Source organism: Pempheris klunzingeri, chromosome 15 (genome assembly GCF_042242105.1).
Source record: "Pempheris klunzingeri isolate RE-2024b chromosome 15, fPemKlu1.hap1, whole genome shotgun sequence".
NCBI lineage: Eukaryota > Metazoa > Chordata > Actinopteri > Acropomatiformes > Pempheridae > Pempheris > Pempheris klunzingeri.
In genome coordinates this window covers 17,801,020-17,828,715 of record NC_092026.1, presented here as the reverse complement: position 1 = coordinate 17,828,715, position 27,696 = coordinate 17,801,020, and the positions used below count along the sequence as shown (strand labels likewise).

Sequence of the window (27,696 nt, the reverse complement as noted above, 5' to 3'; positions counted from 1 at the left end):
ATCAGCCAATAAGTGAAAGGCAGTTGGATGTAAGAGCAGCTTTTCTGGTACTTTGTGGTTAAACTTCCTTGTTCGGCATTGGGTCTCCTTTGAAGATTGTTTTTTCACCATCAAGTCCACATTTTATGTGGTCTTAAACTCAGGTGCTCATGTTAATTAGACCACTACCTGGTTAGCTACCTAGCTCTCCCAAACATTTGTTCGGCTTCTTGCTCTTTTAGGTACGGCTCCTACTGATTGACGATACGAGGCCATATTGGTGTGTGAAACCTCTGAAGTTTGTGAAAGACATTATTGAACCCACTCTTTTCCCCAACAGAACGAATGTGCGATGCCTCTCTTTTGTTTTGGCACATCTCCAACTCTCTGATGGATTCTCACGACGAAGCCAGACATGGCTGCTCGGAGCTTTGTGACACAACAGAAACTCCTGCTGGCTTTATGTCAGAATGGACTCGTACCAAATACTTACCAAAACGAAAGCAAAGTGAACACGGAGGAATAGAAAAACTTGCCGTTAAGTGCCAGTGTGGATATGGCGGAATACAGAGGGGGAGACACATTTTACTGAGGAGTCGTGCGTTTTGAAAAATGTTCATCTGGGCCTCAGGTGCAGCAGCAAGCCAATGATAATGGCCTGTCTTTTTCTCTGTCAGTATAAAGACAACATTACTCAGCCAAGGAGAACCTACCAGCCACGTTGGCCACATCTGCAGTGCTGACGTTCTGAGTGTTCGGGCTCACTTTGAAGGTCACAGCGGGGCCCACCACCCTGTAAAACACACACACACACACACACACACACACACAAACACACACAGTGAGAAGCTTTACAAAAGACATCCTCAGAATCTATTTTTAATGGTGGCTAGGTGTTGTTTTTCAGACGGAGGGAGAAAAGGAGTGGTGCTCATTAAAGCTCAGCCATATGTGGCGCTTGGGGGGGGTGGGGGGCAAAAAAAAAAAAAGCTTTAACCTATGGTGATCCTTTAGGCTGTTGCAATCCCCATCACCACTGCAATATAACCTCTTGAATCTCAATGTAATGCGCGCGGTGGCATTTAAGCATGCTGGGAAATGAAGAGACGGGGGTCGGGGATGAGAGGATTTTGGCCATCGACATGAGGAGGACGCCGATACGTGGCTTTGAGATGAGCAAATGCATTTCTAGCAGCCTAGTTTATGACACATTTACATTTTGATTCAATGTTTGGTGATTGCAACGCATATTGTCCTGATAGATGTAAATTGAGGGTGACAGAAACTTGGGCAGTGAGAGAGGCAAGGGGAGAGACAACATGGGCCAGAAAGGGGACAGAGAGACATGTGTATGGTTTTTCTAGGTGCTTTTTTTTTTTTTGTCCTGCTCATCCAACATTCATGCCAATAAAGCTGCTTGTATTGAAACGCTGAGAGAGTGACGAAGGGAAGCTGGGTGGTCAGAGGCAGAGCGGAGTCTCCCAATGTGATTAACCTTTTGTTTTTCCTGCTATAATTCAGACTAAAGGCCCAGCAGGAAGATATATTACCAGGTTCCCCTCCTGGAAGCATTGTGTGCTGCTATAGGAAGTGACCGCTACTATAACAACATTATTATAAAATATGGTGCCATCATTAATGGAGCAGGTCATATCCTAAAGCTGTTGGTAGTAAAAAAAAAAAAAAAAAAAAAAAGAAAATGCTAAAAATGTGGTCAGGGATTCAGTGAAGTGGCTTTCATTTCAGCTTGATGGATGTAAATTATTGCACTTTTCATTGTAGGTTGTGAGTGGGTTTTGGCAGGCTGTGGGGTCTGTCTCTTCAGATTTAGTAAAACCAAGAAAAAAAACTGACTAATTGCCCCATTTCACACATTAAAATAAAGTAAAAGAGGCAGGTTATGTGCATCGTGAAATTTAATCTAAAATAAGATACATATACAAGTGAAAAAACAGTTCGAAGATGCACAGGAGAAAAGATTTAACAAAATTCGTACAATTTTCTTTTTTTTTTTTTCTGATGAGCGTTTCTGCAGCCGTCACTCCATCCTGCCAGGCTTGTATGGAGGCGTAGAAGATGCACGTTCTATCCTATTTCAACAACCGTCAAGTAAACCTTTGGATGAACAGCTCTTGCTTGACATTCCCAGCCATGCAACTGTTATTGTGGATTTTTAATTGGGTTTCTTGGGCCCTGAGGTCAGTGTATCAAAAAAAAAAACACGAGCAGCACCGAGCTCACATTCACTTAATGCAGGAGTAATGTTTTACTATTCTAGCATTTAAGATGCAATAACAAACTAATTAGACTGGGTCAAATTAATGATCCCCACGAGGAAACACGGAGAAGAAAACGAAAAAATAAAACAACTTTACCTCCTGTCTCTTTTTTGGAGTCAATTTTAAACGTAAACTGAGCAGCAAAAGAAAATAAAGACTGACACAAAGAGTGTGTCTTGGCCGGTCTGTGTGAGGAACTCCACACAACACCTCGGCTCATTTTTCTGACCATTATTTCTCCTCCGAGGAACGAGGCCGATATATTTGTCACATCTATGAAGTGATTCATCAGCCGGTGCAGGCGAAGTCTCCGTGTGTGATGAAGAGGGAAAATCACTCATGTTGAGTTGATCACATATCCATCTGTCGGCTTCTGCCACCCAGGGCAGCTCCCGCACAAAGACACCACATCGACTTCAGACCTCGTAAATAACCTCGTCACTCACTGGGCCAAAGAAGCTCACACAAGGTGATTTCTACATCTTCTATTGCTCATGTATGTATTATTATTTGGAAAAATGCTAGACTGTATACAGTTACAAGATATCGGCATCATAATGCTGATGCATTATAAAATCATTCATAACTGAGATCCAGCAAGAAACTCGAGCCCTCAAGTACATATCAAAAAGTTTCCCTTTGTTCATTTTACGGAAAAAAAAAAAAGTGATTTGAGATTCGACTATGTTGGCTGCTAAACTGCCTCAAAAGCCATTCATGCGGTTAAAATGTGTTTTCATTAAGCTGCAAAAACATCTGATGTCATTCAGTGGTTTTTATCTTACAGCAGCATCAGAACGACTGACTGCATTGGGAAAGGACTGCAGATGATGATGACGTTTGAGTGTTAAAGTGAAACAAGACATCCTACCCTCTAAAAAACAAAAAAAAAAAATAAGTGACAGCTATTCTGACAGTATGATTGACAGAAGAAACAAATCCTGTCATGTTTTAAGAGATTAAACATAACTTTGGTCTTTGGCTGCAAGAGTGACAACAGCTCGACACGCTGGATGCTCCTTTTCTATCGGTGTTGAAGGATGAACCTAAAAGATGTATTTTTTTAACTTTGTTTTGAAGAGTTGTCTCACTAAACACTTTAAACCCATTTGCAAAGTGAAATGAATACGCTCAAATACTGCGAGTATTGATAATTTGTTGATTAACGGAAGTAGTGGAAGAAGTAAGGAAAGGGGAAACCATAGAACAGTAACACTCCATTAGCGCTTCAGTAAAAGCACTGATAATAAAAAAAAAAACTTCATATTTCTCCTTTTACCTCCATTTACATCTGGTATACATCAAGAGACAACCTGATGAGGGATTACGTGCTCTTTTACAAAGTGAGAATAATCTCGAATCCTCTAGATAATGACTGAAGCCATCGTGTCGTTGAGCTGAAACAAGGCTGCCTCTCAGTTCCTGAACAGTTACCACTCTGAAGAGATTCATGGGATTTCAACAGTCATTTTATGAGCTTATCCTGTGCTAACTGTAAAAGCTGAATCAAGACAGTAACTCCAGCCATGAGGTACAGTAAATCAACTGGAATGAAAATACTTGAGGGAAAGGAGAGCAAAAATGAAAATCCCAGAGAATCAAAACCTCTATAATAAGTATGTAGAGCCTCGAATCTTTATTTTGTATTTGAGAAAATGTGCTCACTGCAAAAAAAAAAATCACTTTCTCCTACAAATCTTGTGTTTAATGTTACAAAAAGCAATTTCGATAAATGTGCTAAAACTGATTAAAATGGTCTTCTTGGAGAGTTTTCATTAAATTAGGCTTTTAAGACACATAATGGGGGCTAATTTATGCTTTTATTCAGCATCCGCTGATTGTATGAGCAGTATTTTTATATATATGTGTGTGTGTGTGTGTACATGTGTGTTGCTCCAGTTTATAGTGTGCTTTGTACAAAAATTCAAAATAATCAAAATGGTAATGGCAGTTAGTAGTTTTAAGAAAATAAAACACTTAAGACTGAAAATTGGAACTTAATAAACTTGATAAACGTATAGATTTCTTGCAGTGTTCACACCTCTGGCCTCATCAGTCTACATCCAGTCCATCATCCTCATCATCCTCACATCCAGTCAGTTCAGGCCCACTCTCTCCTCCTAGTGGCGGCTCTTTGATATGACCCTTCAGATCAGACAGACATTACATCACCTTAACCCTCCTGTTTCAAAAAAAAAAACAAACACCCATCCAGTCTACACTCAGTGACGGTTACGCAACAGCCATCATTATTTGGCGGCCAGCTTCAGTCAAAGGCTCTGCGAAGCCACCCACATCAACGCTTCCCTCCCGCCCTCTTCTTCGCCCTCAACCACTACCAGGCCACCGCCGCAGCTAAAAACATTTCCAAGGCCATTTTGCTGAAAGCGCTCACTGTCCATATTATCTAATCAGTATCGGATTGTTCCAAATGCAACGTAAGGGTGTGAGTCACTCTCCAGGTTTGTTTTGTGTCCTGGCGCAGTGTGTAGGCTCACTTTTATGATTCATATGTTGCCAGTGTGGAAGTTTTGCTGCAGGCTCGCTGAACTGCTGCTGCTCTCTGGCTTCGGGCCCCGAGAGGAAATTGTTAGAAAAGGGAAGTTTTGTTGTCTTTTCAGTGGCTGAGGTTGCACAGGTCGCTAACTACTTTGTTCAGAGACATTTTTGTTGTTGTAATATGCTAATTTGGTGCTACTGTGTGAGGTGTGAGGTTGAGGTGCCTGCGGGGTTGCTGCCTGGCAAATGGATGAAGGGGACTTTGTACAGGGGCTGAGATGCTGGATAAATGCATGGGAGGGAAAGAGGGAGGGACACATATACTGCTATGACTTTATACAGTGCTTTCAGTTTGCTTCCAGTCGGTACGCCTCCTTAACGACCAGTTCATTATAAAAATACACATTCTTCCCCATCTAGATAGGAGATGGTTCAGGTTTTATTGTCCAGTTTTTGAGATAACGACTTGTTAAGTATTTACTGCCACTAAAATATACTGGGACCTATTTTGTGGTACTTCACTTGGTTTTTCACTCTCTTGCTTAAAGTCTTGAATTACTTCTCGTACAAATGTATTTTCTTTTTAATGAGGGGGATGCTGAATAGAGTGCCGACCTGATGGGAACAGGTTGAGTTATCCAGTGATGTATGACCGACTTGTCATATAGGAGTCCCTGCAGCTGCACATAAAACTCTTGCTGAGGATATTATTTCTGAGCAGTGCTGTAAGAGTCCTAACTCTATCCTTCAAATTGATTAAAAGCACATCAGGTAATCAATGAGGATGATAATACAGTGAATTCTCTATTACAGCACTGTAAATAGATGTTATTCTGCTCATTCCAGAGTTTTGTTAGAGGTGTGTGAGGTGGGAAAAAAAAAACCCATGTCTGCAGGCTTATCGTTCTTAAAATGTGAGCTTGTCATTCTAACTGATGTGAGAGATTAATGTTAACAAACATTGTTGCAGGTAAAAGATACAGTAAAATGAACCAAAAGAGTCAAAAAGCTTCATTTTCTGGAAACACAAATGTAAAATGAAACATCTGAAACAGACATTTGTAATATTTCCATTCGATGGAATGGTACAGCCATAAAAAGCATGGCATCTTGGGTTTGTGTAAAAAAACACAGCTTCAGGGAAGCACTCAAACAAATTTACGAACTGACAAAATAAGATTTTTCTAACATTAAATCTATACAGTGGGAAATCTAGTGGGAAAACTGGATTTTAAGAGACTAAAGGAGAAAAAAAAAAAAGCTATGGAAGCCACTAGTTGTTGGAGCAGGGCGGTAAAAGCCACAGGCAGGCTGGGTAAATCAGCAGGGTCAGTGTCAGTGGACAGCCTTTGTCTCTAGGCTTACTTATTCTGGCGGAGGTGACTGCCGTTGCCTTAGCGGTGAGGAGCCGGGGCGGCTCTGGAAAATAAGCGTGGCGTCTCTGACAAATTGTCAAGGCGGCTCCCCCTGCTGGGCTTTCACTGCGCTCGCAACAAAAGAGACCCCCAGCTTTCTCTCTCTCTCTCTATCTATCTCTCTCTCGCTTTCTCTGCCTCCTATCCATCACTCTCCCCAGTGTATAGCTCCCTTCCTTTCATTCCCAGAATAGAAGAACAAAGACAAAAGGTGCATTAGCACAGGAGAACAGTACGGGCCACCCAGGGACTCAATACAGCAGCCGAGCAGCACGGCGAGGTGCCGCGAGAACAACAGGGCCGGGTGGTGGGGGTGGAGAGAGAGAGAGGGTGTGTAGGTATGTATGGATATGTGTGTGTGTGTGTGTGTGTGTGTGTGTGTGTGTGTGTGTGAGAATCACACGACCCCAAGCCACCCAATACCCACCTGTCCACACACACACACACACTCACAAATACATTAATATACACAATTCTTTTTCTCCATCTTACTTCAGTTTTAGTTCAGTTCAGTTTGGAAGTTGCTTTATTGGCTCTGTAGGGTGAATATACAGCACGGAAACATAAGCCCACGCAGGCATAGTATGAAGTCACTGCGTCGCCGGCATTTATGTCAGTTTAACAGTGTGAAAAAGCAATACCAGCTGCTGCACAGCCATGTCACCTCTTTGAGGACAAGCACAACACCAGCCGACACAGAGTGACTGTCATTGACAGATCAATACTTGATAATACCAGAAAAATATGCTGCTCTAACAAGATAACAGCTCCATAATCCAAAATGATTCTGCACAGATCACAGTAATCATAATTTGATGATCCAAATTCCACCCCGTGTGATACTACAGAGCACGGCATACGCTGTGTCTTAGTTAAATAATGCACTTTACAATTTACCATGTAAACAGACCATGATAAAAGGTGTGTCCTGGCCGAAGTAAATCTTTTCAAAATCTGAAAACTTAAAGGCAGGGTCTGCAACTTACTTTAGAAGCATTTCTGTCTCACATTGGTTGGAACTACAGCCCAACATCAATCAATAAATGAAACAGAAAAAAAAACAGGAAAGCAATCTGTGGTTATCACAGGCCTGTATCAGTTTTGTCCAATCGTTTCATTCGAACCGCATGAAATGATTGGACGGCTGACCTGCCCGTCTGCCTGTGCGCATGCTGCAAGTGCACTCATTGCACATGACCGAAGTCTTCCAAATGGCAAAAGCTAGCGCGCTTGTCGGATAAGAACGGCAGAGAAAGCGCAGCCAAAATTTAAATCAAGGCTCAGCGACAGACTGTGGTGAGTTAGCAGCAGGAAACAAAGAGCTGTTGGAGAAAGTCGTTCAGTGAGCTAACAGCACAAAGCTCAGCCTCTGAGCCCTCTGAGCTACAGCTAACATCACGTTCGCTTATGTTTATATGATGGTGGTATCCAACAGGAGGCTGTCAGTCAGGGGTTGTATAAAGAACGAACGAGGGACCCAGCGGTGGTGGACGGTCCACTCATCACCATCATGGATTCGCCTAGCAGCAGTAACGTTGGTCAGACATTGTGTTCATGCTGTGGGGGAGCAGCCTGAAGTGAAGGGATTAGATATTTTTGGTTTGATACTTTCAAAATCTAGTTGTTCTTGCTAGTTTGTCCAACTTTGCAGATTCAGTCTTCAACATGTAGCAAAGAAAGGTCATTTTAGGTGACTTATGCGTTTTACTTTTTTTGTTTTGTGAGTTGTGTCATCACTATCCACTGTTTTTTTTGTTTTTTTTCTTCCAGCCATTCTGTTGAGTGTTATTGTAAAACTGTTGTGTCCATTGAGCACTTTAAGTTTAAAAGTACACTTCATTGTGCCATTTTTCCACTGTAAACAAAGTGCGTACTCAAACCACAGGGGTTGGAATTAGCATATACAGTAACAGTGAATCCAAATGTCAGTTTATCAGAGGAGACCCATGATAGAAGAATAAAGAAAACTAAAAGGGATATATAATATAGTTTTGGTCATTTGCCTACTATGACAATTTTGCATTGGTTTTTGCTTTTAAATTCTTAAAATAAGTGAGGCGAAGGAAGAAATATCTTTTCAAATGATTTAATTTATCAGGTGAGGAAGTTTAAAGTTCTCTCTCACACACAAACATTACCAGGCCAGACACGACATACTTTTCTCCGATACCTGTCCACTGTGTGTTTTTAGCTCGCCGAAGCATCTATAATGATCTTTGGAAGACACACGGCGATATTCATCAAAGCACATGCACCTTTTATCTTAAATGACTGAGTAACAACGGTCACAGTGTCGGCCATGGAGGAATGTCACGGTGAGTATACTTTACGTACATTAGAGGCCAAAGCTTGATTCTACTAAACTTTTATGTTTTTTATAACTCAGTAATAAAGCAAATTATGGTGAGAACTTAAAACACAGAAACATCCCTAAAGGTTAGTCAGGGCAAAAACAAAAGAGATTATTACAAATTCATGTTAGTCAAATTCATTAGGAAGATAAAATGAAGGTAAATGTTTAAATTATTACCCACAATGTCTGTAGTGAACATAAAGTTTGTCAACATCTGCAGACCTGATTCAATTAACTTAATGTTGGTGTGTATGCACGAGGTTTTCCTGCACACCGACACTTTGGGTACGCTCACTTTCAGCTTTACCTCCAATAAAGTGCTTTAGATGACGCGGATGAGCTTGTTTAGAACCTGGCCGATCACCTGACTGACTGGTTATCCTTTGGGCTCGTGACCTCTTAAAATAAAGCAAGTCTGCTTAGTGTACGAACCGTCATGAGATGTTACAGTTACAGACCAGGTTGTTTCTTTGGAATGGTGAAAAAGAAAATACTTGGTGAAAAGTCAAAAAATATCAAACATCAATTCTGCTGATGAAATGTGTCATATGGTTGAATGCTCTAGAAAAGAAAAGAAAAAAAAACCTAGAAGGTGGATCTTAAGTTTTGATTGTTTTGTCAACCTACTAATTCCAAGATCAAATATGAACTTTGATGTTGACTGTAACTTTTAACGGATGAGGAATCCTTTTGTTGGCACATTCATAACAGCCGCCGTCACACTTGTTACCAGATCTCAGCAATTAACTTGATGACAGAGCGTCATCATAACTGACGGAGGTGATAAAACTGAAATAAAACCCAAACTGGAATGAAACTCTAAATACACCTTTTTTTCCCCCCCGACAACTTAATCTGCAAGTTTGGATGAAACACTTTTGATTCCTTGCAGCACACTGTGACTATAGAAGCCTGTACAGAAACACATTCATACAGAGTATATACTGTCTTGTATACTGACTATAATCCCCTACAGTCTGTTCAATTGCACACCACTGCAGTAGCAGTTGTTTTGTTGGTGCAGCTCACTGCATTGAAAATGTTCAAAACCCACTGCAAAGTCACCCGTGGGGGGAAATATAGCAACTCTGAAAAGGAGAGAGAAAGACAAAGATAAAGAGAGGAATTGAGACAAACTGAGAAAAAAGCAAATTGAAAGAGGAGAAGAGGAGACAGAGAGAAACAGATAATGACAGACAGTGAGTGAGAGACAGGGAAAGACAGAGGGGAATAAGAGAGAGAGGGGGTTCAGCCAGAGTTCAGTCTCATTAATAAATGATTGCAGTCAGTGGCAGCTCGACTCCAACATGTCAATAATGCGGACGAGCGGCTCTCATTGCTTTCTTTCCCCCCAGAGCAGGAAAAAATGTTGATAGAATGAAAATAAGGCAACGTCCTTGGATTTCCACTCTGTAAGGGCACTGTTTTCTCTTTCCTTTTTTCTGATTTTAGCGCCTTGTGCCACTGGAAAATCTCTGTTTTGATCCCACCAGTTTGCCTTCTCCGATCTGACATGCTGGAGGGGGGTAACAGCGGAGGAGCCGAAGCTGCTCATCTTCCGTGGGGAGTATCTGAAGAGTTTCAGTATGTGATTCTTGCCCTTTGAGAAAATTGCCGCCCACTTGTGCCTACAGGTAGAAGATGGTTGAGGTCTGGAACGTAAAGCTCACTATAAACATGATGAGTCATCTGCAGACCTTTGCTCCTACAGTTTTTCTAGTCTGAGAATGGTCCTTTGTGATTTTGAAGTGTTATGGTGATGAATTTGAAGTTTTTTCAGATATTCCCGATGTAATTGTTAATTTAATTCTACTTGGCTGCGTGGCAGCTGGCAGGGCGACATGTCCAGAGGCACTGTTACACAACAGGGCGAAGAATGTTTTAGAGGGACATTATAGCCATTAATGTGCGTTTATCTTTAGCTTCCTGAACACCCTGCTGGAGCTTTGACTTTGTATGTGAATGTGAATGTGTTGGTTAACTATCGGTTGCGTTGACCCAAACCTGGCAGCCCACTCACATTGTGAGGACTGACCTACCTTACAGGGGGGGAAAGTGACCGGTATGACTTTAACTTTTTATTTTCAGGTTAAAACTTGGTTTTATGGTATGGTTAGTCATGCAGATCTGATGTTTGAGGACAGAGTAAGACTCAATTATGCCTCAGCAAAGATAGACGTAAAAGTCTCTGCAGGCTGTTGCAGAGAAAAGTGTGATGTAAAGTGCTGAACAATGTATAACTTTCTTTGCACCCCAAGTGTTGTTCAAACTACAAATTGTATGTTTTTTAGAACTGGACATTCAGGACTGCTTATATGAGCCAGATTACAGTTTTAATTATGATGTACGGAGGAGGAGGACGCCTCCACGGCCAAATGTCAAGCACCGCCAACCAGGGACGATAGCAGTACAGTGCCTTCTGGTTGTTGTAGGTTTTCTACCATTGAACTAAATTAAAAAATATTTGTCTCTTTCTGCTGCATAGACAAACCACTTTTATGAAAAAAAACTGCTAAAGGTGAAATATTTGTGAAATGTGCTGTGCAGACCTGTACATCAAAGTTGAAGTTCATATCTGGAGGATAGATGTAAACATTTACTTGAAAATAAAGAAAGTTTTCTTAAGGAAAGTGAGACAACTTGAGTGTGTATATATTTATATATTATATTTAATAAATCAATGACTAAACTACAATTAATCATAATCTAATTTAAAGAAATATTTAAAGCTGTTTGGGGGCAGAATAGTAGACACTCACTGTCCAAATATTGTCCTTATAAAGTTGTAATAGCTTATGTGTTAGCAAGTAGTTGCACATGCAATAAACAGAACAATATTAGAATTCATTTGGGGTCAAGTTTGTGTCCAACTGTTGAATCTGAAGTCCAATCTTCACTCTCTTTTGGCTCCGTGTTTGGTCTCTACCACCTCCTGAGAAAAACGTCTCGCTCTATTGCTGCTGGATTTTCGACTTTCTTCACGAGTTACTCGCTACCTTTCTCTGTCTGCCGTTTTTTGCTGGGCAAGTAACATAAGTGCAATCAATCACAAGTTTACCCTCATCATCAATCATCTTCCATAATTTCAGTTAAACAGGGATGCCGGACTGCGTGTATGTTTCAAAGCTGATGCCTGAACGTTTCTGTACCTTGTTACCATCTATAAAGAAGAAGGTGTCTGCAGCATAGATTGTTTGTGGATACATGTGTGAAATTTGCTTTTATATGAATCAGCCACTACAAAACTTGGAAAAAGCTCAAACCAGAAGTACTACACTGCTGGGCTTGTGAAAATAAATGAATGGTGTGAAATGTGTCATTTCCCGTGTGCTGACGCGGTTTGAACAGACATCATTTATTGGCATTTTTAACGAGAACAGGTGTGAACCAATCAAGAGGCAGCAAACGCAGCAATCCCACAGTGTTTTTTATGATACTAAACCACACAGTTGGACAAATGAAAGGTTTAAACCTCGCTAGAAGATGCCAGCTTTAGGTTAGATGCTGGTTTTTCTAGACCAGACTGCTCACTCTGAGAACAAACAGCATTAACACAGCAGGAGGGGCGTGAGCGAGCGCCCTGTGTTTTTCTGCTGGAGTGTGAGTGACAGATAAAAAAGCAGCAATACATACGAGAGTTCGGCGAAGTCGGTCATCTGGATTTTAGCCCTGCGAGCCAGGATCTCCATCAGGTGAAGGCCTTCGTCTGTCTGGAGCCCGCTGATGACGATGAGGAGGAGGCAGGCAGGAGGAGGACAGAAAGGAAAGATGGGATGGGGTGAGGAATTTAGGAAAAGAAGGGAAGAGACAATGAGAGATTAGAAAAGAAAAATACAGTTTCATCTCAAAGAATAAAACATAACAGTGATGGCTGGCAAATTATTTTGTATTAAACCACCAACTTCTTGGGAAATTGGTCAACTTTTTATTTTACATGGTATAATGCAAGTAAAACTAAACTCATTTCTGGTAGATGGAGTGGATGAAGGATTTCTGATAACAAGCAAGCTCCATCTAACAAAAGGACAGATCCTGGAGTTGGTCTTTTTTCTGCCAGTCATTTGACATGTAATTATTAAGCCGACAAACAGTCACTTTCAAAAAAACAAAAAAAAAAAAAAGTCTGGTAATCCTTAAACACAAAAGGAAACAGACACGAAAAACAGGCAGCTCGCTGACAAGAATTTCAGTTTTTATTTGCATATCAAAAATGCATTTTTTCTCCGCTCATTAATGTAATGAAGCCACTGAAATGATTTGGCAAAAACAGCTTTCTCCCATTCATGCTACTAAAAACCAGACTTGTTCTTGGGGAATGTGTGATAAAGCAAAAGCTCAATAAGATGTCACATCATAATTCAGAAATCAAAACCTGTACTTCGTGCTCAAAACATATTCCAACTGTTTCTCTCTTTAATCCACTCCTGGCAGGTGAATAACAAATTGAACAACAACCTGGGAGTTCTTCTACATCTTGGGGTAACAAACATTCAAACTGAACAGACAAGAACAGGGAAGTCCAGAAAAAAAATGCTAGAAGACGAGGTCACAGTAGTAGTTAATACTGAAGAGGTGAGGAAATTTGTAGACAGAAAGCTTGTTATTATCACTCACTGTTCCCTCATTTTAAGCTTTAAAGTGTGTGCGGACATAAAAGATGAACTCTGTCCAGTCATTTAATAGATGAAATGACTTTTGGCAATATTCCACAATGGGGATGATCTTTTATTGTGTTTGTGTGGGCTTCCTTGAAGTAAAAAAAAAAAAAAAAAAAAAAAAAAAGAGAAAACTACACACTACCCAATTTTGTTAAAGCCTGAATCCACAGTTTGCAAAGGTTAATTGTGGTTTAAGTTTCACTGTGATATGTTTGGAAGAGTTTGATCAATAAAGTTGAGAAGATATACACTTTATTGATCAAGAATAAATCACATTGTCACAATCATTTCATGAGAAGAGGTAAAAAACATTTTATTCCAACTTTATGGGCAACAGTGTACTTCACCCTGATGCAGTGCAGTTCTAGTATATCTGTATGAAACACAGTCACTACTACTAACTTACTACAACTGCTTTTAGTGATCAGTTACAGCAATCACCTGCTTTTATGGATCAAATTCAAGTTTATAGTAATCTGCTTATGCTGATTCCTTTTGGGTCTTTTCATATATGATAACACACAGAAAAACATTGTACAGTAATCCTGCCTTTTTTTTTTTTTTAACTTGATACACTCCTATGATACTTTGCCCGGCAGTAACCCTCTCTCTCTGGTTCGCTACCTGAGGCTGCTGCTGTGTGCAAATTGAAATTATGACAGAAAGTCATTTTCTCTTAATGAAAAACATAGAAAGATTATAGGCAGTGAACCAACGGGATACAGCAGAAAATCTACATTGTGTAGTTTGACTCAAACAACAAGAAACAGTAACGGCTGCTAGTGATGGAGACAGAAAACAAATGTGCACCTGCAGGGGTTAAATTGGGATTTTGTCGGCTCAGCGTTCAGGCAATTTGTTGAATTCTCTCTGTGCGCTGTGGTAGAGCCTAAAAAACACACGCCTGGTGGTCGACAGACGCACTCGAACAACCTGCTACAGGTCATGCAATGAAGTCATGTGCAAATAGCGACGCTGTCAGTTTCATTACTTTATATTCATGTGATAAAAATACAAATGTCAACTAGGTAAATAAAGAAAATGAAAAAAGAATTCAGATAGCCATTCAATTGTAATGATCAATTTGGCCCTGACAGATGTGACAATAAATATCTATAAGTGGTTTCCACTGTACCTTCGCTCAAATACTGTACATGCAACCCTGTCTGCTACAGATGCATAGACCAGAGCTATTCAATGGCAAATACATTTCCAAAGAAACATAACGTCTCAAAGATTAGTTGTTTTTTATAAATCAACATAAGTAACTTTTTAATAAACTGTTATGAGGTAAAGTCATAATCATGCAGTGTCAACATTTTGCTTGTAAGTCTATATTTTCTATTACAGTGATAAGAGCATAACCTGCGAGGCATCGCATTGCTTTTGAAATGCATGTAGTGTTGCAAATAAGTCGTTTGAAAACCATCCACACTTTCCAGCTCGTCACAACATCTGGGGAATAAAAACCTCTCCACTGACCATAATCCAGGGAGTACATGTGTTCATTTAGTCACATAAATGTACATTCTAGGAGGTAGGGTTGGTACTGGAAAGCGGTTCTGAGGTCTTTGGGAGACTTCACAAGCAAATTTTCTACTTATTACTTCAGCATTTATCTGATGGCTTGAGCTATAGGTAACATAGGGGATTAGATTCTGACTTTTTATTCAACATGAGCTGCTGTCCAACAAACATCTGCTCCAAAATTGCCTTGTTTCATTTGTTTCCACGTCTTTTTTCCTATTTTCTTCCATTTCTCCTTCTTTGGCTTTCTTGCATCATTTTTTACTTTCCTAGTTTTCTTCCCTCCTTGTCCTCCCTTCTTTGCTTCTTTCTGTCCCCCATCCATTATATAGTTCCTTTCTCTCCTTACATCCTCTCTTCTATTCTTACTTCCTTCGGTCCTCCTTGCTCTATTCTCCAGCTGATCTTGAAGCATTAATAGTCACAGAGCTATGATGTGAGGTGGTTCTAAAATCTCTCCTTTAATATCGGGATTTATGCTTTGGATGCTTCAATACATTTTACTCTTGATGCTCACATACCAGCTAAATCCAGAGGGAGAAACTCCCTAACATTTCACCAAACTGTGAAGAAAAATGGCTGGGAAATGGAGGAATAACAAATTAGGTAGTCAATTAAAACTGCCTCCATGCATGCAAAAGGCCAGTAGGATGGGGAGTGTGTGTGTGTGTGTGTGTGTGTGTGTGTATTTTGCTGGGAGACCACGTTTAAAGCTCAATATCTGAACTCCAAGCTAATTGCTTCCTATCTGCTGTGGACTCGTCTGACCTCCCCTCAGCGCTCTCTGTCGAATTCAAATGCAGAAAAGAGACGCCACCAAACACCTGCAGGATGCACGTTATCTCCCTCAGCACCAGGCATCATCTTCTGACGACGGCGACGAAAGAGGGAAGAGATTTTATGCAAATTGTGAAAAATCACTTACAGTTTCAATATATTTAGTTATGGGTATCAGAAGTTGCTTACTTCTTTGTTTCGGTTTGGTGTTTAAAAGTGGAACATTTTGGATTAACTGACCATTTAGAGGTGTAGTCGTCATCTTTGTCCTATTCCTATTGGTGACACCAAGTGCCAAAAAAACCCCAAAAAACAACACAGTTGTATTTTTCTGACTGAAATGTAGGTTTTCAGAACTCTGCAATGAATCGTATTACATCCTAAATATATTCACAATATAAGTCTTTAAATACCTGACAAATACCTTCTGCTAGTTCAAAAAATAGTATTGAAGTGTGTTTTTATATTAGGTCTCCTTTAATGCCTGATGCTGCTCATGTGGGGATTCTTAAATCCTTCATTTTGAATTCCTGAATCGTTGGGTCTCTTAATTAAAGAGTTCGGCCTGCGCCCGCTCTTTATGGAAAGTGTCTTGAGATAACATTTGTTATGAATTGGCGCTATATAAATAAAGAATATTAAATTCAAATTAAATATCTGTTTGCAGCACAGCCAAACAAACTGCTGGACTGAGAGGGATCGCAACATTAAATTGTTGTTGTTAGACTATAAAGAAGACTATAAGTCAGGCAAAGCCAACTATGCCGTCTCTTTCAAGTGTCTAAAACATGCCAGCCGTAAAATAACATAAAAACTGATGCCATATTTCATATAGTCGAAATCTTAAAGGAGCTTGAACTTTGTTTTAAATAGTAAGAGAATATGGATGGCTCTGGGTGAATCACTGCTAAGAAAACTGGATTGTCTGTGCGTGAGAAGTTACTAACAGCCGGTGATTTTTCTCCCTCCTCAGCTTTGAGAGCAGACAGCTCAACAGCCCACAGTATGAGTCAGTCTTCCACAGTGCAGAGCAGCTGCTTCAGATCTGACACCAGCGATCACTCTGCCTGCCAGCAGATCCTGAGCGCCGATAGCTGCACCGGGGACCGAACGGCAGCCTTTGCATTGGCTCTGCAGCATATAGTACGCTGGGTTGTGATCCTTCCCCGATACAGCAGCCTGTAACAGCTGGATTTTACCTTCGTTCTCCGTTTCCCAGCACTTTGCTCTTACATATTTTCAGTTTGAGGACATCTACTAGGCTGCACTGCTCGGTGTCTTTCCTGATACAAAGCAAAAACACTATTGCTATTAAGATTGTGAATACTAACGCCCACTTAACGTCAAACAAGAGTTGCAGCTGAAGAAACACTGGATCCGAAGTTAATGTTTTCCAGGAGTGTGAGTTTTCACTATAACAATTCAGCCACCAAGAGAAAGTTCATATCAGGTCATAGTTCATAGCCCCCTGCAGCATACTGAGTTGTCCACTTAAACATCTCACTGGCTGGGCACAAAATATTACACAGACAGTCATGATTCCCAGATAATTTATCCTTCTGACTTTGATGATCCCATTATGTTTCCCTTAACGCCACCACAAAGTTAACATTTTGGGTCTTTTGATGAAATGTTTCAATAACAATTGGATGGATAGACATTCATTCGTCCCTCTGGACGAACTGAAATAACTTAATAACCCCTTAGTGCCATCATCAGGTCAAACTCTGTCCACTACTCTGGTTTATGTATGTTAGCACGCTAACGCTCTAAACGATGGTACACATATAAATCCTAGAAATTCTGCTAAATATCAGCATGTTAGCATCTTATGTTAGCACAGCCTCACAGAGCTGCTGGTGAGACTGTAGACCTGTTGACTGTTGTTTGACCTCCTGTATGAAAGTCGTGTTATTTTGGTCACACTGGACTTCACTCAAATCTCATCCCATTGCACATTGCAGTTAGTAAGGTGTCGCTGTTGATCAATCAGTGACAGTGATGAACTTTTAGGAAATAGGAGAATCTATTCTATTGACAGCTACTGTACTTTTAAGTGGTCTCTGTGTCACCAAGCTTCCAGCATCACCTCTTTCACAATATAATAAGGGTCACGCTACATCCACCGTTACTACAAAATCCATTAACGCTTATATTTTCTGCTGAGGACAGTCGTTATTTGCCCAAGGACACGTCTTGTCAACAAAATATGAACAGAGTCATCATTTTAAGCACTTGAACAACCAACGCTGTCGTTTTTCGTAGCGAGTCTCCCGTTTAAGCTCAATCACATCATCTGTCAGGTTGTGCAGACTGTCTGACAAAAATTTGAGTCCTGCTCTTTGGGCCAGAAGCACCCGAGGAGAGGATTGTTGGATGTAGCAATAGAAAAGCCGGAGGTTTCAGAACAAAAGGAGGACAATTCCTTCCCACAACAAAGACATCTTCTGCCCTAAGGGCTTCTCCACTGATGCCTCCACATTAAGCTACACTGACGAATCTGTGGGGGTGAAGAAAGGAGGTGCAGGAGAAGCGAGTGAAGAAATGCCCGTCGTATCTAAATTCAATAAACAATAATGCTGACTGAGGAGAGCACCAGCAGAAAGATTCAACTTATTTGAAATCACCAGATAGAGCCGGGAGTTATGCAGTAATAGCTGCCCATGTTGTGGTTTTGACAGGTTTACGTGCCGAATTGTTTTTTTTTTGCCACCCACAGTAACTACCTGGATCTTTGTCATTCCCTTTGAGGTTGCCAGGCAACCAGAATCCAGGAAGTGACTGCACCTGATCAAGGCACAGAGACAGTGTTATTATACCACAGCTGACGTATTGTAGAGCTCAGTGTTTCCTACCACCAGTCAACAGTTGATACTTTTAACTGATTAGGTGATAGCTAACAAATCTGTCACATTTGTTTAGTAGAGTTTACGAAATGTAATTACAATTAACATGCCATCTTTGTGCAAGCTCCTTAGAAAATTTTATTCGTTCATTTAGAGATTTTCACTAGTACTTATGATTACAGTGGTAACAGATACATCTGAGGACACACTTTTTAAAATCTAAAGTAAAATGCATTCTGGTTCATTCCTCTAGTTGTTGTCAGGAGATGCAAAGGCATCAAGTGGTGGTGTTAGATTATTTGATGGGTAGACGTTTATGGAGTGATCTGACAGTAAGGTCAACACGGTTCTTCAAAACTGTCCATTTTGCAGTCTAAGCATGACACTGAGGAGAGCAGGAAGCAGAGAGAGGGGCGATCTGGTAACCAGGCAGCTTAAGCTTATCAGAGATGCTCCTGGAAGCTGGTTACAGCTCGTCTGACTCAGGCTCTTGCTGAAAGCCTGCAGCCGTGTAAATTGTGTTTGTAGCGCAGTTTGACATTTTTACCAGCTCAAGCAGGTAAACAAGCTCTCCATCAGCTTCACTGCACTCATACGTGGCTGTAAAACAAACTACCAAAGTGTCTTTCACACAGTTAAGGCCATTGCTCAAACAACCCCAAAATATTGATGAAAAGATCACTGAGAACTGCCTCTTTCATGAAGTTGATGAGGAGCCTCTTACTTTCGGGCGCACTGCTAAGTCTTAAAGTGGCTTTTTTTTTTTTTTTCCATGTTGTGGTTGATGCTGCACTTCGCTCTCTGGAGGAGAGATTTGCAAAGTGTCAAGGACAACTTTGGTGTTCTTGTGATGTTCAGCGATCTCACAGAAACACTCCAGAGACACTTTAAAGAGTCACAATAAAGGGTTAGAGAGGAATCTGCTGAGCGCACTGAAGACTGACATCTGCGAGTCAGTGACTGAGGACATCTTCAGCCGTTCACCTACGATCAGAGCGACGCAGCCACCGAGTGTTTTCATAAAGTCACGGCGGTTGTATCTCCATGCATGTCACATTGGTGCCACACTTGCTGCCCTCTGTTGACTGAAGTTTATCCACATTTAAACATCGGAAAAAGCTGCCTTTTGTTTGCTCCACAGTTGGATCAAACTTTCCATGCAAACACCTTTTTAAACTATATTCATGGATATTCTGTTAGAGAGGAGCTTGTAGCCCTCACTGCTTTTCCAATGTTTCAAGTGATGATGACTGATGGCTTTAAATCGATAAAAACAAACTGAATGTTATATTTCTGAGAGCATTCTTACTTTACAGCATTTCTTCACAACTGCCTGTACTGCATGTACGTCATTTTGTTGCCGTTTGCTATTTGCACTCTTTGATTAAAGACTTTTGGGCTGTGCCCATAGTATTAAGTTAATGTCATGTGGTCAAAATGCCACTTCAGGTGTTCTGTTGTCAGTGTCCACATCACTTTTCTTTTTTATGCGTCTGCTGCAGGCCAGTTTCTTCTTTCACAAACACTTTGAATAATAACAAAATAACATCCACAAGTGATTACACACATTCTCATGGAGCCAATATGCACTCGCTGTTATAGTGCTATTTTGGGGAGCGCAGATGAACATTGTAAAAATGATATGTAGAGCCAAATTCTCATTGGTCCCACAATCGCTCATTATACCTTCAGGAGAAATGCCTTATTAATCCATTATCAATGTGTATTAATTATGCCGTATTGTCCTTTTAGGAGAGTGGTGGAATAACCATCCAGTCACCCAGAAGTGTATAGGCATACAGCAGGTGTATTCGTAACAAAAATAGAAGAATAACTTTCCTATGAACAAATACAACTATACATTAAAAAGCCCAGGCTGATTTTATAGTTACATGAATTTTCTACTTTATTTGAGTTTCTGTCATCTTTTGAGCCAGACAAAACATTTCTTCCTGGTAAAAGCTTCATATTTATGCCTTTCAGGCCGCTGGTTTCCTGTAACAACACCTGTTGGAGTTGAGCACTGCAATATACAGCAGCTTCATAGTGGAGAGACAAAAGGATTGATTCATCCTAACTGGCTGAATACAGCCACAGGAAATTGTTAGTTGCTAATGGAGGTTGCTAATTTATTCTATAATGATTAGTAGGATAGAGCGGTAATGTAAAGGAGGATCAAGGCAAAAAGAGGAGAAAGGAATAGATAGCTTTCCGTCATTCATCACATCGAAGGTCCGAGTGCGACCTTGGCAACAACCTCACAAAAATGCTCTTTCTCCATAATGTAATGTTTGTGGCTTTTCTTGCTGCATTGCCTTGAATGACAAGTAACAAGGTAGAGGAAGGGGGGGGAGACAAAGGGACGTGCCACAAAGGCCTTGAGCCAGAATTACACCTGCTGCAGCTAAAAGATGTACGCACAAGTCCACAGTAACTATTTCTAAAGATCCTCAATCTCACAGAGAAGGAGCAGAGAAATAAACTGGAATATGACTCTGCCCTTGGTGTGAATAAGCACGAAAGAAAAAAGAAGTGCTGCAGTGTCCTCTCACCGAGCTCAATACGAAGGCAGGTTAATCTCTTGAGATGTATGAGAAACTATTTTTTCCCCTTGATTACAACACCACAGAAACCGGGAATTAGTGTTTTTAAATCATATTTCCTGCCTCTCTGACTGCGAGAACAAAACACAGCTTGTTTCTGTGGATTGTTCAAAACAAAGACAAAAGGAGATGCAAATGCAGAATGTCTAGCCTAAAGGCAGACAAGACAGCAGAAGCAAATGTGAGGGTTTTTAGTTTAGTTTTACAAAACGTCATTTACAATACGTCAGATATGCATTATTATTATGAATAAAATCTACAAATATTCAACTTGATGTTTCAAAGTAAGCAATCATGTCACCATCTAAACTGTGACCATTTTGTCAGTAATCATTAAAAATGATCCGATAACTGGAAATTAGTATAGAAAAAAAAATAAAAGATTGATTCATCTAATCTTTGAACATAGTTACTTTGTATTCATCAATATTAGACCTTAGAGTAAAGCTGATAGACATAATGTACTGTATATACACTCAGTTATCAGTTTACTAGGCAGTCTTAATTAAAACTGGTGCAGGCTAAGACAACACTGCAATAATGTTCATGACAGTTGTATTGTTCAGTCTTTGTTGAAGCAGGTGTAGAAAGGTGTTTTTAACTTCTGCATCACTTTGGAGGCCGTAGTCTGTGGTGCTGTTGAATTGAACTGCATTATTCTGAGAGGTGTTTCTCATGTTTTGCTCACTAAATGCTCTGAGTATATGTGCGTGTAAGGGCTGATCAGAGACTGCAGGTCCGAAGAAGACGCAACTGTAGATTTGCAGTAAGAAACAGTGCTGACTTTACATAGTTTGTCTACGAGAGATCAGAAAAGTGTGCATTTGTTAAAATATTGGTCAATGTGTCAGATTTTGTAACTCAGACATCAACATTGGGATCAGACACAGATCATCAGCCAGGCTCTAATCAATATTTTAACCACTCACTCTGTGTCGGTGATGACGTATCCAAAGACGTCGTCGTCTGCCTTCTTCCTGCTGGCTTTGACATCCAGCTGAAGTTCGGGAACGTGCATCGTCTTCTTGTGAGGCTCCTCGTACACAAGCGAAGCGGGCGGGGGGGCCACCTCCTTGATCCAGCCCTGCACCTCCGACACCTCCTCCACGGACTGGGTGGCGTCCTTCTTCTGCACCGTCACACCTGCCTCGCTGGTCCGACTCTGGACGTTTTCCAGCCCCACCTGTTGACCTCTGAGTGTCTCCATGGAGACGTTATGATTTCTCGCTGAGGGAGAGGCGCTGAAGGAGGTTTTGTCCAGATAGGCGAGGAGTTTGGTGAAGAGGTTTCCGCTCTCAGCCTAAAAAAACGAATAGATGGAATCTGAGTGGGATGATGTGTGTCAGCCGACCAGGACAGCAGTTTGGAAAATTCATACCGACTGTTATACTTTCTAACTTTCAAAAATCGTCAATTTTTAATTAAAGACAGCCATCTTGTTCTAGGTCTGACATTAAGAATAAAAAAAACAGCCGTTTTCACTTATTGTGCCTTATCAGACCTGTGGAGGACTGTGTGGGTGTCTACAGACCCTTGACAGACATCTTTTTGTACCCGCTAGGATGGGGCAACTACACTATACTACACCTTTATCATCCTACATAGGGATTGGTGTGATCATGTGTTTCCCGACATACTTTAGATCTGCCCACCGCCAACCTGAGCAGAGGTCTAATCAGACAGAACAGGTGGAAACTCCTGTAGGTGAGCAGTTCCTGGGTAATGCTAAATAGACTGGACAGGTGATCAAAGTAGACCCCATTTATTCCTCACTTCATGCATTGCACACCTATTTGATCGCAAAAAAACAATGTATAAATGTAATCAAGAAGCATTAAAAGACTGACTGCAGTCAAACAACCTCCTGAAATATACTTTGAAGGGCTCACTGCGTTACATTTTGTCAGCTGATCAGAGGATTCAGAGCGGCACAGAGGCTTCCGATATTGATATTGACGTTTACATTTTTATATTCTTGTTGTACGTTTCCAAATTTGTGATAAAACCATTAATGCAGTGGTGTAATATTCCTTTAAGGAGGTGAAACGTTCACTGAATGTACCAAAAGTTTGCCATCATTAGCATAATTTCTTTTTCCTTTTAATACTTCTAGGTATGACTTAGAATTTTACACCAGTTTAATAATCTGTCACTGACAGGTTAAGTTATTAAAGATCTCAGAATAACTCAGTGTCACAAGAAAAGATTTAAATTTCAAGAACTTCAAATACATCTGAGACTAATTAGTGAACCTCCATAACGACACATACAGACATCTGACTTGAGCATAATGAGACACCAGTTTTGCTGTTGGTGATTTCAGTGTGTTGGCGATTTACAGCTACAAGCATGAGGAAATAATTGCCTTGAGTCAAAGAACAGACAACCTGCCAGAGTTGATCCTGAATAGGATTATAATGTGCCATTATACCTTTGCTGCTAGCCTCAGGGTAATTGCTCGTCATGTCAAGATCCAAGAGCCAGCGTGGCTGCAACCCTACCTGAGCCGGAAACTTACTTTGATTAAACCTGTTCCGTCAATTAGCACCAAAAAAAAGACAAAAAAATCTCACCGTCTTTACAATTTCAAAGTGATTTGAGGAGCAGAAAAATGGAAAAGTGGAAAACAATAATAATAGCGTGAAGTTCTGCTGCTGGCGAGGACCGGCTCATTCTTTCCTCAAGAACACAACAATGAGTGCAATATTCATGTCCTGAACAAAAGAGCCTGTTTCCAAACCCAAAGACGGAGCACAGTACAAATTCAGACTGATATTACAAACATTAGTCTCATGTTGCCTTGTGTTAATTTTATCACAAAAACCTTTAATTCTCATGTATCCACATCCAGCTGATGAATAGATTTTATGATAATAAAGTATAGTATAATAAAGCACTGAATAATTTAGGGCTGCTGCTCAGCTATGAACCATATGCACCTATCACATGGTCTACGACAGGTGTATAGTACATACACTTCATGCACCACATATCTGGAAGCGAACTCAAGGTCTGCTCCAACTCGCCGTCCTTTTAAAATCAGGGTTTAAAACTATCATTTTTATTGATATATTTTATTTTAGCTTCCTATCCATCCTCTTTACTCTCTTGTATTTAAATGTGTCTTTATATATCGCCTCGTGTTTCTCTTTAAACACCTTTAAATAACATGGTCATTCAAATAAACAATGCTTGCCTATACTTGACCATATTCTTCAAAATGTGCTGCATATTTTTGACCCCGTTATTTCACAGAATCAGTGTTTGTAGTAGTGGTTGTGTTAGTATCAGAAACATTTTAAAGTATTAATTAAATATGTGATTTAGCAGAAGTAGCTTACCAACAGAAAGGCATCTTTTTCAAAAGTCTCATCTGTGCAAATTTCTAAAACTTTAAAAACTAGACTTGATTTGCTTTCTGTACAACCACATTGTTAAGTCTCTCACAGGCATTCCTGCTAAATTCTCAGGACTGCACCTTTTTGTACGGGAGCTGTTGTCAGACACAATTTTTAAGTTTTTTTGAAAACTGCAGGCTGCGGCAGAATATTACATAATTGCTTATAATGTCAGCCTTCCATCTGACATTTTCTTTCCTACCACAAACTGAACGCTTACCTTGTCCCTCACATCGTGCTCCTCCGTATCGGAGTGGCGCTCTGTTGGGAGAAAGAGAGTCAATGTATTCATGCAGTTCATCAGGGAGAAGAATGGTAGGAGAGAAAAACAAAGTTTGATGTTACTTAAACGGCACAGAGGGTAAAACATGTGCACAAAAGGTCTAAGGCTTTCCAGATTGCAAAAACTTCTTAAATTGCAGTCATTCTTCTTTAATAATTGACTGATTAAAATTTGCTCCTGTAGTAATTCAGCTTTTCACTGATTTTATCATTTTGACTACACACTAAACACCACTCCGAATTAATAAGGTATTTGCAGGTTCCTAAACAAGTCAAGTCATCTATATATAATAATTTTTGCCATTTTAAAGCTATTGGTTGAGCACTTTTTACCTGTAGTGTAAATGTTTTCAGTCAGATTGGTCTCACCGGGCAGAGAACCATTAAAACTGGCTGTGTTTACACTGAGCTAAACAGGATGCCCATTTATTTTCATATTGATTTTCATGCTGCGCTCCTGCAGTGAGCTGTTTAAGACCTCCTTTTTGTTTAATCCTACACACACAATTATGTGTCTACCACAGACTTGCTTTCCAGCTTTTGTTCAATTATCTAATTGTGTAAAAACACGAAATAGATCACTGTAAAATTACCTTGAAGTGGTGCCGGCAGTGTAGGAGTACTCTCCTGTGGTTTCAGTGTTGGAGCATTCTCCAGCAACTTCTCCTCTTCCTCATCCCTGGCAGCCTCCCCCTCTTCTTCTTCCTCCCCATCGCTCAGCTCTCCCCCCAGGTCTCTCGGTCCAGGTCTGACCCGGGTCAGGCCCCCGTTTAGTTCCTTGCCCCTGTCAACCACCTGCAGAGCATCGGCAATCAGGCGGGACAGCTGGTCCACGTCCTGAGGCGTCAGCTCATCCATGTCCACGTGTTGCCTGCCAACGTTCTTCAAAACCTTCTCGATGAACCTCTCTGGAGGAGACACAGAGGGAAGGAAACAGCGTCAGACAGAGACTCTCTTCATCAGATGTTTACTCAAGAGTGAATGTTCATTCTTCGACCTTGGAGGCAGCAGTTGACAAATCAGTCAAACCACCAGGTCCACTTAGCTGCTGCAGGATGACTCCAAATGAATGATAATGTTGGATGTACCCACTGGATGTGTACGTAAGCAGAAAATTTCCACCTGTGTCGCCTGTCAGTGAGTTTAAAGAAGCTCAAGTTGTGCCACAAAACTGGTCGTTTTGAGAAGCACAAGCAAATATTCTATTTTGTCATTTATGTATCAAGACTTTTTGGGACTTTGGAGCAATGCAGCGACAAAACAATAGAACATATGTTGTGATAAAGTGATTCAACCCAACATAACAATGCCATGAAGTAGATTAAAAAATTACCATAGAGTTAAAATCAACACCTCACTGCACTTTTTAGCATTAATAGTTAAACAGCTAAAAGATGAAAGACGTGTTTCACTGGTGAGTGGCATGTCCTCCCTGAGCTGCAGCAAAGCTCTACGTGTCAGTAAAAACATCCAGATGACTCTGATGTTAAAATTCATCACGCTTGCAACTTAAAACACGTACCATCCACAGACGTCAGCGGGTCTTTGCCTGAAACCCCTTGAGTTCTTCCCATCTTCAGAAGCCTGGACTGCGAGGTCTCTTTTTTGAGCCCGGATGTTTCTATTCCGTTGCTGTAAAAGGGCCGCAGGCGGGACGAAGGGGCCTCCTGCTTCTCTGGACTCACCCCCCCACGGTACGGGGACAGACGCCCGGAGAGATACTGCCTCAGGGCGCCCAGGAGAAGGTCACCCTCAGTCTGCGTGGCGAGGAGCTGGTCGGCTGGAGTCCTCTGCTTCTGCTGAGGTGAGAATGATGAAAGAGAGGCAAAGCTGGAGGGAGACGACCTCTGAGGCGAAGTCTGAGCCTTGGAGCGATAGAAGTCTGTGGGTATGCCTGGCTGGAAACGGTCACTCTGAAAGAACCAGGACAAAGTGCATATTGTATTCATTAAAAAAAAAAAAACACACACACACACAGTGAAGACATTTGAAACCCAAACAGTAAACATAAGCTGATTCAAAAGCAGCTTGGACTCAAATGTATTCTGGTTCCTTTTGGTCCATGTGGATATAAGAAAAAAAAAACATATCTGTTCCAGAGGATTGTGATGCACATGACAGTGATACTTCAATATTAAAATCTGAATTTCTCTGTATTGGCAAGAAGCACCAAATTCAGCTGAGAAGGAGAACAAAACACAGTAGTGGAAAGGCCAGAAACAGTATCTTGATAAGAAGCTGGGGAGATGCTTAAATGGAGACATGGATCTGTGTTATGTGGATTTTATTGTGAAATAATCATGAATTATCAACCAGTAAAATCACTTTGCATGGGTACTACAAGAAGGTGTTGTATATTTATCTTTAAGAATGGACTTTTTTCAAATAGCATATCTTTAAAGTGTGTTTTCCAGTGAAGACAGAGGCCAATAAAGCAGCATAAAAGCAAGGAAAATGTTTGGCAGATGTAGCCCAGGCGTAAGAGAGGTTAGGTTGGGTCAGAGCTTCATTCCTTAGCTCCACACCGCAGTACAACAACATGCAGACAAGATATTGAACCCCTAATTGATCAAATTTTACAGTGGTGCCTATAAAACATGTCGCCCCCAATCCAAGTCTGTCATCTCTCTGCAATCCACTGCATGAAAAAGGAAAAAAAAAAAAAAAAGCATCTACATAGGAGTGTGAGTGCAACAGAATTGTACTTGATGCAAATTCTTGGACAAAGAAACACCCACCTGCTGTGAAAAAAACTGAACCATTCTGATTCTGACTCACCGTCCTGAAATAATGAGCAGGGATATGGCTGTGCATGTGAATGCTAAAGAGCATGTTGCTGAGGTAAAATGCACAGTCATCCTGCCTGAGCAGCGTCGGTTTACTCCGTTTCTCTACACGACATCTGTTGTGTTTTTGTTTCATTTCTACAGAACTGCCAATCCAGTACAGTCAGTCACAGCGGTCACACAATGCATCGCACACACACACACACACACGTCGCCCTTATAGAATGAATTGTAACGACTGGAGGAAGCACAGGCGGGGGGACTCGAAAGCGCAACTCAAACAACAGGCAGGTC

General features: G+C 40.8%; 1 protein-coding gene across 1 annotated transcript in view; it reads right to left on the bottom strand.

Moving 5' to 3' along the window:
- LOC139213940 (receptor-type tyrosine-protein phosphatase N2-like) overlaps window positions 1–27,696 on the bottom strand; it is a 199,721-nt gene that overhangs the window by 122,736 nt on the left and 49,289 nt on the right. The window contains exons 6-11 of the mRNA XM_070844651.1: window positions 26,139–26,529; window positions 25,210–25,524; window positions 24,555–24,595; window positions 21,866–22,236; window positions 12,159–12,245; window positions 693–772 (exon numbers count right to left, since the gene is read on the bottom strand). Coding sequence (XP_070700752.1) covers window positions 693–772; window positions 12,159–12,245; window positions 21,866–22,236; window positions 24,555–24,595; window positions 25,210–25,524; window positions 26,139–26,529 — 1,285 coding nt within the window. The remainder of the gene's footprint in view (window positions 1–692; window positions 773–12,158; window positions 12,246–21,865; window positions 22,237–24,554; window positions 24,596–25,209; window positions 25,525–26,138; window positions 26,530–27,696) is intronic.